The 13,549-nt window shown below is 36.4% G+C and overlaps 1 protein-coding gene across 1 annotated transcript; it reads left to right on the forward strand.

Moving 5' to 3' along the window:
- Positions 1–12,255: 12,255 nt before the first annotated feature.
- On the forward strand, positions 12,256–13,104 carry LOC113359516 (uncharacterized mitochondrial protein AtMg00310-like). The gene has a single exon (XM_026603132.1). It carries the CDS (start codon positions 12,256–12,258, stop codon positions 13,102–13,104), a length of 849 nt encoding a protein of 282 aa, XP_026458917.1.
- The last annotated feature ends 445 nt before the right edge of the window (positions 13,105–13,549 follow it).

Raw genomic sequence — 13,549 nt, forward strand, 5'->3', positions numbered from 1 at the left:
ATTGCGATATAGTGGTATCTGGATTGTAACAAAATAATTCACCTCCTTCTTTATTGCGAAGAGACGTGATTGTAAGGATTTCCAAGTACGAAGGTTGTGATTGCCAATTATATCGGTAAACTGTTGCGCAACAGACATCCAAAACTCGTTAGATTTCTCGACGGTTAATACGTCTGAATCATTAGAAACATTGCAGTAAGCTCGTGTTAGAGATTCATCTTCCTAGGGTGTGTATTTGGTTGCCGTTTCTTAGTTGATACTAGTATTAACGTTAAACCTCAAAGAAAATTTATAGTTTGTAGTGGAATTGTTCACACCGGTTCCAAAGTACTGTATTTATAGGCTACATTTGACGCCTCCAGCAATAGTGAAAACCCCAAGATCTATTTATTTAATGGACCCACTAGTGACGATGTGCCATACTTACAACTAATAATGAACCCAATGACAACAGTATTTGGCCCCTACTTTTGTGAAAGAGTATTTTTGCTGTTTACAGATGACCCCACTAATAATTAAAAATATCCGGGAACATGTCGGAAGCGTAGGGGACGCCTAAGTTGGTGGGTAGGGGACGCCTAGATAAAACTCTGGGGATGCTTTAAATTGTGTCTCTGCTGTCATTGTATAACAAAAATTGATGGTAATAAAGCAACACATGCAAGTGGATTGTTTTATACCTCACTTTTATTTTCTTATATAAACCAACACTGGTCGACATAATGTCATTCACAATACCTTCACACAACCTTTCCGGAACTAAAATAGTATTTTTTTTCCCAAACGTATCAATCATCCTGAAATGGCCGACGAAGATCCCTGGGAAGGTTTTGATGAAGACGAGCTTGCAGCGGTGTTAGATAGTTACTCAGATGCCACACAACAAAGTTCCATGGACTACTCAACAAACACACCAGTTGTGCCAAACATATCAAACCCATATGATAACCGCAATAAATCGGTTGTAGTTGATCTCACCCCATGTCCAATAGTGAAACATTCAGAGCGTTTAATCCATAACTCACGTGGTGCCTCTAGCAGTATAAAAATCATCCCCGGACCTGCGGGAGAGCTTCAAAAGTTACAAGAACACAGACATCGTAGGATTGCAACGGGAGAGGTGGATGTATCTACACAAGTCCTCCAACGATTTTTTAGGGATGAAACTGAAGGTGTTAACGATCATCATTTCCAGACTAAACCTTGGTTCTTTGCACAACAATATTTCTCAGAGGGGAGAACCGCGTTGGGATCTATTAAACCAATAAACCAAAGAATCGAAAGGTTGGTTGTACTGGTGGAGGAGAAACGGAAAAATTTAGATGATTATTCTTTGGAAGTGAAGGTGCTTTGTCCATTTGGTTAATCAATTTAAATTTCGTGATCAATTGTGGGAATCGATTACTCATCGTTGGGTTTATATTAAAACTGCAGGATCCAAGTGGTAAAATGGCGGCAAACGTCCATCGCAAGGTGGTGGAACATCCAGACTATGGGAAGCATATTAGGGTTGGGGCGATATTAGTTTTGAAGAAAGTGGTTATATTTTCTCCAACGAATAAATAAAGAAAATCAATCAAAATTAAAATTTGTTACCTATTTTTGATTTGTTGATGAAAATCAACAAAAATACCACCTAAAGCTTCCCCTTACCGGCTGGAACAAACCATATTGAGATTATACCTAAACACCCACCAATTTGTTACGACACACCATTGAATCTTCTTAACCCGTTTCTTATTTTTTGTTGAAAGAACTAAACATACAGAAGAGAAGAGGAGAAGAGAAGAAGAGTCGCTGCGTGTTTCAGGATTTAACCCTGACACGCCATTACAAATGGCGTGTGGACCGGTCAACGAAGTCAATACGCCATTCCTAATGGCGCGTGCTCTTATTTCAATGATACGACATTTCTAATGGCGTGCCACGCCAATTCTAAAGGCGTTCCAATGCCGGATCCTGGGTTACCACGATAGCTAGGCAAAGCGTTTTGCTGATGTGGTTCCAGGATTCAGCTTGAATCCTGGAGGACCATTATACCCGGTCTTAGACCAAGAAAAATTAGGATGGTTTCTCCAACCAGGATTGTAGGTCTATGAGTATGGGTCAAACTTCTGACGGTTCTCAAACCTAGCATTGTTATAGACAACATGGGCTTTCTCTTCACTAACCTGACCTTCCCAAAATGAGTTATCGGGCTTTATTCCACAACTAGAGACTTGAGAGGTTTTATTGGGTTCAACAAGAGACCTATGTTCAGGATGATTTAATTCCAAAGCTTCTAACCTTCTAGACAAAGCAGCAAACTTAGCATCTGACCCGAAGCTTGTATCTACTACATTGGTGCTACTTTTATTGACCAAGAGTATTTTACGGGGTTCAACACAAGACTCCCACTGTTGGGATTTTTCAGCAATAGCTCCAAAGAAGGTAAAAGCATCATCAGCATTTTTACTGGTGAACTCACCAGCGCACATAGACTCGACCATGACTTTGGTCGAATAGTCTAAACCATTATAAATAATCTCAACAAGTTTCATCTTATCAAATCCATGGTGAGGACACTGGGATAGGAGATCATTGAATCTCTCTAAAAACCTATAAAGAGACTCTCCCTCTTGTTGCACACTAGCACTAATTTTCTGCCTAACAGCTGTAGTTTTATGCTTAGGGTAGAATTTCATATAGAAAGCAGCAACAAGTTCCTGCCATGTTTCAATGGACTCAGGTGGTAGGTTGTTCAGCCAGGTCTTGGCTTTATCTCTCAAGGAAAAGGGAAACATCTTAAGTTTCAAAACTTCATCAGTGAGGTCTTTTATTCTAACTGTCCCACAGATTTCCTCAAAGTCCCTAATATGAAAATAAGGATTCTCATCATATTTTCCTACAAATATAGGGATCATCTGAAGAATACTATGTTTTATCTCGAAATTAGCCGTATTGGCTGGGAATTTAATGCACGAAGCTCGGTTGGTCCTAGTTGGGAACATGTAATCTTTCAAAGTTGTCATCGCTGGCACAGCTGAAGTACCAGGGATACCTTCCTCACGAAGAGACAGATTTTCAAAACTGAAGTTTCCAAAAACGGGGCTCTCAAAAGAAGAGTCTTCGAGCTCCCCGCCTTCACAAGAAGAACTATTAGGTTTACCACTAATCAAACGACTTAGAGTGTTTCTTTTCCAAGCCCGCTCTTTAATAACCTCGGGCATACACTAGAAAAAGAAAAGAAAAAGAAAAGTCCTAAAAGGAAGGGAAGTTCTATGCAAACACAAACAAGGCTGACTTCATCACAACAAACCTACTGATTTCTAGCAAACAAAAAGAATGATGGCTCCACTTAGATTGTTTCTAGACCATCTTCTAATCCTTCGAAAGGGAATTCGTTACAATTTAAGCAAACCCCTCTGGAATCAATCCGAGTCAAATTAAGTTGAATAGAGGCGAGGGAAGCTGCGTGGAGCTTTGATACCCAAGGCCTCACCGCATTACAAGGCGGCACAGTCACGCATTCAACTCACAGAAACCATTATGAACTTCGAAGTATGCTTAAAAGAGTAACCAATATTTTTCGAACGAATTTCCTATTAAGCTCGTTACCCTATAGGTCTCGTTCTAGTCAGTATTTTAAGCTTAGGTTCGCGTTTGGTATCGTTTTCCTAAGGCGGGCAAGAAGAGAACGGTGATGAAATCTGAACCCTTATCTTGTATGTCCAGTCCTTGCCCTTTACTAGGAAATTAAAGCAGCCGTTTTCAGTTCCTCGACATATATTCACACGAAGGAAGACAGTAACTCGTTGACAGGGGATTCGCGAGTGTTTCGACAAACTTACCTCCCGTTCCATACGGGGGATGAACCGTTGTAGTCGAATCGGGCCACGACTCCTATGTCATGTACGAACCCGAGGGGCCGAGGTGATATCCTAATCACCGTCCTTCTCTGCAAACAGTTTAATATTTAAACTACCCTTCCGTAGGGTTTAAAAATAATGTCCCAAAGTTTAAAGTCCAACGTCGGAAAAATAAAGTACAAGGGAAAAGGAAAGTCTAAAAAAAATAAAATAATTAAAAATGTCTCTCTTTTTTATTTCCTCTCTTTTTTTCTATAAAAAAAACCTCCTCTTCTTTTGCTCCTTTCGCTTTGCCTTTTACTCCAAGTCTTTAAGTATTCACCAAAAGCTTTGGAAAAAATTTCTTTCGCTCCAAATTCCAAATTCTGTAAGGAAAAGACAAAAACACAAAAACGTAAAGAAGAACAAAAAAAAATAAAAAAAAATAAAAACCTAAAAAAGAAAAAAAAAGATATAAAACCTCTAGCCTAAAGACAAGCTCGCGTCGGCGGCGCCAAAAATTGATGTGTTTTTTAATTGAGTTGTAGTAATAGGTTCGTTGAGGCTTATGAAAGCAAACTATTCTAGACTTAATAAAACTTAAAATAAAGAAAACTTAAAATAAAGAAAACTTAACTTCAAAATTTGATTTCAAGATATGAGAAAATAACCAAGACATTGATTCCACTATTACACATGAATGAATGATGTTAAATAATCCAAAACTCTAATTATCTTTAAGTCCCTTATTTTCTTAACTCACAAATAATCAGGCAAATTCTCAAAAATTAATTGTATCCCCTAAGCATAGATTATCTAATCAAAGCATAACCTATCTAATTGAATCACAACTAATGAAGAAAATTATGCAAACAATTAAAAACTCTGCAAAAACAGTGATTGAGTGAATTATATTTAAATATTAGAGAAAATATAATAGTTACCAAATTATTCATGCGTAAATAGCTTCCTCATTGCCTTGGTTGTGAGAGAATTAGCACATCATCATGTTGGAAACATGCTCGAAATTCATTATTATTGCTCAAAAATGGTTTACAAATGATGAAAAGGGAGAAATATAATGAAAACCGGGTTTGTAACAGTTATATATGTTACAAACCAGAACGACACACAGTATGTGTCACTGATACTGTGCAAATAAGTCTGCCTATGATGTACGACCCTCGGCTGTGAGTCGTTATCACTGTAGAAAAACGATTGTCTTTGCTGGTCTGTTCTTCGTGTTCTTCAGCTATGCAGCAGCAGAAATGGTGACTCTCTACAACTTTCAATTTCTCGCCTCTGAGATGTTCTAAATCCTCCCAATTCTCCCTCTGTAACCCTTCAGTGATACCCTAATAGGCTATTTATACTCAACAGGGACAAGAATCTTCGCTCATTACTCCGGAAAATCCTTCCAATATTCGGCAGTAAAGGAAAATATTTTGGAGATATTTTCTTTCCTTTCTTTCACAATCATGCATCTGCAGCTTATAATATCTCCACAATGCCTCTGTTGCGACTCAACAAACTCCAAACATACATAGAACACATTACGAACACACTGTAACTCAAGCAGAACCCGTGAAGAACTCGTGTCCTCTGTTTGCTTCCCCCCAACGATCCAACCCAAGTTTGTCGAAACAAAACACCTTACCACCCCTGTTCAACCGTAGAAGGGTGACTACAACTGCATGGGGCGATTAAATCTCGCCAATTCTCCCGGAAATTTCTAACAAAAATATCGTGTTTTCTAACTTCTTCCCTGTTTTCTTCAATGTGATTATCCAGCCCAAATTCGTTGATTCCGACGACCATACCAGGATTGTTTAGTCCATTCAAGTCTAGACCAACGAATTTCTCCGATTAAATCTCCTCAGAAATTGCCTAGAAATCGAACCCTAAAATATGTTCTTCGCTGCAACTATTCCCGCCAAAATCTGAAATTCAAATTAAGAAGATGACCTCCCCTTATCCTATACGGGTCTGCCAATAGTAGTTTCCCTGGAAATGGGTTACCCCTTAATAATTGAGGTGCCCCTTAACCAACACTGAGAGTCTGAATAACAAGTGTCTTGCGGGCGCCTTAACCACCTTTTCGAGCCGAATTTTCCAAAAATGTTTATTTCCCAAAAATGCCTACAAACACATAAAACACCAAAATTAGTACAAAATTGAGTGCCAACAATATATAGGATTGAGAACAAATTAGACACAAAATGTGTCTATCAAGAACATTATACCTATGTAATCTTTTCTGCCTCTTTGGTTAATAGAGAGTTATTCTCTCTCTTCCTTTTACTTTTCCTAATTATCACTCCAATACGTTATCAACGCACGAAGCTCAGCCTCTGAGATTTTTTTTCCTCCTGTGTTGACGAAAGCTCTCTGGGATTTTTGTACTTCTGTTTTGTTTTTCCTTTTAACTTTCAATCATTCAGAAAGGTACATCTAAACCTATTTCTTTAGTTCCATTATTATCTTATGTTAGTAGATGTGATGAGACATGCGAAAAGTTACCTGCTATGAGTTGATATTAAAAAAATAATAATAATTTTATTTTGTTTGTTTTAATGTGCCTTTCACATATACATGGATGCCTTACATGTTTCCTTTGATTTTGGTGATCGCCCATGTACGGATCTAATACTTTTCATTTTTTTATTTCTCTTTCATTGTCATGTAATTTGATTCGTTGCTCTTTGGTTGCTTCACATGTGTCAGTTTTTTATTAAGTCTAAGTCTGCTACGTCATGGATCTATGTCTAAGTGTTTGGTTATTTTTTTGTTTTCTTTTTGTGTGTGTGATCTGAGAACTAGCACCATGTATGTACAATATGATCATATATGCTTTCACCATATTAAGCTATTACCATATAAAAGAGAATGAATTAATGGGATGTCCACATGTTTGTCCTGTTTTTGTTTGGGTAATGATTTATTGTCCTCCGATTATCGCAAGAGTAGATTTTTTTAGCACTACCGTCACATGCGTCTGGACAAAAGATTACTCATGTCTACACGTAAGAGTAGATTATTTTATTAATTTTTCTTTTGTTTTTGTTTTAATATTCTGTGAGTGTAGAGCATGAATTTGTTTATGTTTTTATTTAAAGTGGTATAACATCATGTTCTTGATCTGTCGTATGTCTAGAGCTGTAGGAGTACTTGTTTGTCCGTTATGAAAAAGATAAATAAAAAAATAATAATAAGAAAAACTTTTTATCTTTTAGGTGTTGGTGTGCAGCTTGTTGCCAGGTTACCTTCTACCGATGTGTAATGAAATTTTTATCCTTTTCTTTAAGAAAGAATAATATTATAATAAAAAAGAAGAAAAAAAAGATAATAAAAATAATAATAACAGTATTTGCCTGTTATGATGCTTGTTGATTTATTCTTTCAATCCATATTTGTCTGTTTATACATGTTATGATGATTGTGATAATGATTGCTTAGTTATATATATATATATATTGTATTTTTTTAACATGAATTATTATGCACTGTCTATCTGTGATGAGTAATTGTCGTCTTCATAGATTTTGAAAGAAAAAAAATATTATTTCTGGTGCTATGTATGTATATAAATTTTTTTTTGTATGCCTTTTTTATCATTTGTTTATTATCCCTCTTTACTGTGATCCACTTAATATAGCCGCATGTAATTGTTACCACCTTCTGTCTGTAACTTCTTTTTAATGTATGCCTTTTGTAACGTAATATTTGTTTCTAAATTTTAATCACTTCATTGATACCATAATGGGCCAAAGCATTGTCGACCATATTGATTTTTACTGGCCGACTCATTTTTAGAACCATCAAGAAATTTGGTATCTAAGAAATTCATTTTGACCACAAAGAAATTTGGTCAATTTGGTCCTTAAATGATGGTTTGGGAATTGGTCATTCTAATGTCCTTTAACCTTGTCTTATGTAGATGAGCAAGACGGAATCAATCCGACAAGAATTCAGATTGTTGGACTCAGATGGACTTGAGTATCACCGTTGGATGGATGATGTGGAGATCGCTTTTGTAGCAAAATAATGCACCCACACCATCAAACTCTCTAGTGACAAAGATGATTTCCCGGAAACTGAAAAAGAAAAGGTTGAATCCCTCCGATATTTGAAGAAACATATTGCCCCTAATCTCCTTTGGGGATACCAACACTTAAAGTGACCTGAACTAGCAATCCGTTTTGGGAACATCGAGGATTCCCTTCTCCCACAGTTGAATGAACAGTGGAATGACATCCGGTTTCTTTATTATGTGAAGGTAGGTGATTTCCAGAAAGACATGCTTAAGCTACAAGCACGCCTAAACTTATGTGGGGTAAAACTCACAGATAAAGATATGATTCAAAAGACGTTGTCTACTTTCCCTTTGTCATTTTTTATTCTAGCCAATCAATACCGCATAGAGGTTGATAATAAGAGAATAACAACTTTTAGCAAGTTTATCAACTTATTGCGGGTGGCCGAAAGGCACAATGAAGTTCTAGCAAACAACAATGATAGAGCCCCCGGGAAGAAGAAAATTCCCGAGGCTAACTATGGCAAGGATAACAAAGGAAAACACCCCAAAGAAAAGAGGGTTAAAAATGTTGATTCATATTCTCATGCTCCATACTCACATGGGGATAATAACCCACGTGGAAGAGGACAAAAGGGTCATCGTGAAAGGGTCCATGGGCGTGGAGGCCAGTCAAATACCTGGTCTAGAGATGTTACTTCTGGACCTAGTAGTAGGGGAATCACTGTTGAAAAAACACATAAGAACCCCACACCTAAGAAGGTCGAGAATGACAATGCACCTTGTTACAGGTGTAGGATCTCCATACATTGGTACCAGCAATGCAAGGCTAGTGCCAAGGTAGCATCCAGCTACAAAAAGTACCGAGAATATATAGATCAAGAAGCTCACTGTGTATAAGAACATGATCATGCCCCAGATGTCATCTTCACCATTTCAGAATTCCAGGGCAACAAGAATCATGCCCTTACGGAAACACCTGACTTTGATTGATTGTTTTTTTTTAGTTATCCTCTGATCCTAAAAATTTGTTTATTTTCTTGCTTTGTGGTTTAGCAGACTTTGGTTTAAATATTTCTTTTGATGACTTAAACTATGTTAAGTAGTCTTAGATTATTGTTTTTTGTTGATGGATCTGTGGTTTTTAATTTTTATGGGGGTACTTATTATGCTTTGTATTTAAATTTTTACTATGATAATCTATTACATGATTGAATTATGTGACTGAATTCTCTGAAGTACCATTTACTTGTAGGAATGTCATCCTCGGAAGAGATTGAGTGCCTAACTAATAGTGGCACCACACACACTATTTTAAGAAATAGGCAATTATTTGTTGATTTAATTCCTTACAAATATTATGTGACTACGATGATTGGATCATCACAAGTGATTATTCGGAGAGGTAATGCTCAATTTTTGTTGCCATATGGCACAATGATTAAAGTCACGGAAGCTCTATACGTACCAAGAGCTAACCGTATATTGTTGAGCTTCAAAGGTATCTGTGCAAATGGTTATCATTTGGAAACTCACTGTGAAAATGGAATTTAATATATAAATATTATCTCTAATACATGTGGAAGAAAAATTATTTTAGAGAAGTTAATGAGTCACTCTAGTGGTTTGTACACTACTACTATTCGTATTATCGAATCACATGTTGTTACCAACGATGAACTGTTGAACAGTGACTTATACAAGCTTTGGCACGACCGATTGGGGCACCCGGGTCATAATATGATGATCCGTGTTTTAAAGAACTCACACGGACATTCTTTATTTCGAGTGAAAAGTAAAGTGGGACAAAAGACAGTTACAATGTAAAGTAACAATGTCTGCCAGCAACTGCCATCTAAAGCAACTGGTGTGCAGCCCCTCTCTCATTCTACTTCGTGGACTTTGTCAAAAGCAAACCAGTCATTTTGCAAAGCTTGTTCTTTAGAAAAAAAAGGAGCGAGACCATCCTATGCTAAAAACACAAAACAAAATATTCCGCTTTTACAAAGAATACAAGGTGATATTTGTGGACCTATACATCCAGAATGTGGACCATTCAGGTATTTTATGGTTCTGGTAGATGCTTCGACCCGTTGGTCACACGTCGCATTATTGTCCACCAGAAATGCTTCCTTCGCAAATCTCCTAGTACAAGTTATACGTTTGAGGGCACACCTCCCCGATTACCCAATCAAGTCTAGGTGCAATCAAAGTTCAACAACCGTTATCAGAAGAGAAGATTCTCAAGAATAAGCAAACTAGGTGCAATCAAAGTTCAACAACCGTTAGTCAATAAAATCAAATCGAAAACTAATAATATTGCAATTATCTAGTTTCCCACCAACGGTACTCATAGAGCTTCTTGATCCCACGGAAGTCTTTAAACGAGCGGTCGTAAGAGATTTCGCCTAATTAGGGCACTTTCCTCTCCGAATAGACGGCTCCACCAGTAACAACACAACAAAGAAGTTTTGCTGGATCTTAGGATAGTTTGCTCGAAATGCAAACTTGGGTATTTATAGACCAAAGAAGTTTGGACACCAAGTAATTTCCAAAACCGAAAATATTCTCAAGATATGCAATATATTTCCAAATTTGGTTTTCATAATTCCTAGAAATGCGCTGTCCAATATTAACCGAAATCCTACTAGAAAATCTCCAATTAGTAAATGCACATTACCAATTTTTATTTTCCAGAGATATGCATTTTAATTGCTGGTAATTAAAAGCATATAAAATTAACAACCTTAATTAAAAGATTCTCAACTTATTTTGGTCCGGGATCTCCTTGAGTTATTAAGGAATATCTTTGAACAATAAAAGATAAGAGTTATTGAACATGTTCAAAGTATGTCGACATCTAATTATTTCTTTGTAAATCCTTTTTCATATTTACAATCTTGGAACCGATTAAACCACACTTCCAAACGAGTTTAGAACTGGTTCATCTGATTTCCAAGAACTATGTGATTGATCAAATCAACACACTAATCATGGGTATACGGTTCTACCAAACACAAGGATCGTTCTACCTTAATATGGTTACTAGGACCGGTTACATCAGTTACCAAATTGGTTACATCAATTACCAGGACCGGTTACCATATTCTCATGGTATTACTTATGATCGGTCACACCAGTTACCAGGATCGGTTACACCAATTACTAGGATCGGTCACACCAATTAAAAATATCGATCATACCATCTTAGGTGATTACTTAGGATCGGTTACACTAATAAAAGTTATACCAATACATAAGTCAGGCACTGTGAATAGTTTTACCAAGATACATAATAAATTATGATCGGTTGTACTGATCACACATATTGGTAATCCAAAGATATGCAATGAATAACAATACCAATAAGCCTAGCGATTTCCCTTTCGATTCATAAAACAAGTTCATGAATGTACTTCCTTTAAACGAATGTATATGCTTACAAGAATTCCTTCAAACCAAGAAGTTTATGATACCCTAAAAAACATGGAAAATTGGAGTGCTCCTGGTCCAGAAAGCTTTCAAGATGGCTTTTACAAGAGTAAATGGAACACAGTAGGAGAGGATGTTTGTTTAATAGTGACTAGGTTTTTTGAAACTAAGCACATCCATAAGCAGATCAATAAAACATATATATCTCTTATTCCTAAAAATAAGAAATCCATATCAGCAGCAGATTATAGTTCTATTGGATTATGTGATACTTCTTATAAGATTATATCCAAAATCTTAGTGAACAAGATGAAGTCTTTGATGGGGAAGATAATTTCTCCATTTCAAGCTGCCTATGTTTCTGGAAGGTTGATAAGTGATAATACTGTGATTACTCAAGAAATTATTCACTCAATGAAGAAAAAAAGAGGAGAAATAGGTTAGATGTCCATAAATCTTGACATGCCTAATGATTTTGATAGACTTGAATGGACTTTCTTAATTAAAGTACTTCAATATTTTGGTTCCAGTAATAATTTATGTCAGCCTATTCAGCTGTGTATCAGCACTACCTCTCTATCTGTTATTCTTAATGGCTCACCATGTGAAGAATTCACACCAACAAGAGGCATAAGACAAGGTGATCCTCTTTCACCTTATCTCTTTATCTTAGCCATGAAATTTCTCTTAAGGCAACTGACTGCTTCCCAACACAACAACGCCATAAAAGGTAGTAAAGTGGTTGTTTTATCTCCAGCCATTAATCATTTGCTTTTTGCAGATGACTGCTTCATATTTACTCAAGCAAATATTTCGTCTGTTAATAATCTCTTGGAGTTACTTCATGATTTCAGTACTCAATCTGGTCAGGTTATCAATTTTGAAAAATTAGTTGTTCATTTCAGTAAAAAGACCAAGCCTGAAACAACTGATGCTCTAACTCATATTCTTGGTGTTAAATGAATGAACTCTAAAGAAAAGTACTTGGGATCTCCACTTATTTTAGGGCACTCTAAGCAAGAATCCTTTAAGTCTATTAAGGAAAATTTTGAGAATATATTTTCTACTTGGAATTCAATTTCTCTTTCTCAAGCAGGAAGAGGGACCATGATCAAGCATGTTCTTGATTCAGTGTCAATATACCATATGGGCACTTTTAAGCTTCCCAATAATTTGATTAATCAACTTACTTTTATTGAAAGAAAGTTCTTTTGGGGGTACCACAACAATAGAGGCAATAATCCCATTGCTTGGCACAAAGTTTATAAACCCAAAGAGCAAGGAGGTTTGGCTTTTAGGGACCTTGAGAAACTGAATTTATCCATACTCACAAAGTTAGCTTGGAGACTATGTAATGAGCCATATAATATAATATCTCAATTCTTAAGCAGCAAATACTTCAAAAGTGGAGATATTATTCATCAAAATATATCTGCAAAGAATTGCTCATATGCATGGAATGGTATAGCTAAAGGTCTTCAGGTTGTGCAACAAAATTACTTCATGGGGGTCAATAATGGGAAGAGAACAAAATTTTTGAAAGAAAGATGGATTCTAGGTATGATTCATCCACCAACACCAATGCTTGATATTTACAGATTTTATGAGGAGGTTGCTGAACTTCTCTTGCCAGATTCTCACCAATGGAATGTAAGTCTTCTAAATAAACTTTTTGATGCTGATACTTCCAATAAGATTCAGAACTTGTTCATAGATAACACCAAAGAAGATGTTATGGTCTGGATGCCTGCAAGGGATGGTAAGTTCTCTGTTAAGAGTACTTACAAAAAGTTAACCATGAGCAACAAATGATTTTCAAGTAAATGGAGTAGTTATTGAAACCAAAATCTGGAAAGCCTTATGGGGGTGTCATACTGCTCACAGAATCAAGCTTTTTGTTTGTAAGTGTATAAGAGAAGCACATTCAACAAAGAGTAAATTATCAATGCATAATCCCATCTTGGATACTCAATGTCATAGATGCGGCCACAGGAAGAAACAATGGAACATATTTGAAAAAGCGAGGGTCTAACAACCACACCAAATATTTCGTTCGAAAATCTGTATGGACTAACTCCAATATAATTCCGAGAGAATCAAATAGACAGTCAGACTCAATCAAGGAAATATATCCAAGAGCTGTATCTCTATTTCTCAATACAATCTGCAATCGATAGAAATCTGTGAGCCCGATTGATATGAGAAATAACTTGAACAATATCAACAACCAAAGGTTGGATTCAGCAATTGACTGAAC

This window comes from Papaver somniferum, chromosome 3 (genome assembly GCF_003573695.1).
Source record: "Papaver somniferum cultivar HN1 chromosome 3, ASM357369v1, whole genome shotgun sequence".
Classification (NCBI taxonomy): domain Eukaryota; kingdom Viridiplantae; phylum Streptophyta; class Magnoliopsida; order Ranunculales; family Papaveraceae; genus Papaver; species Papaver somniferum.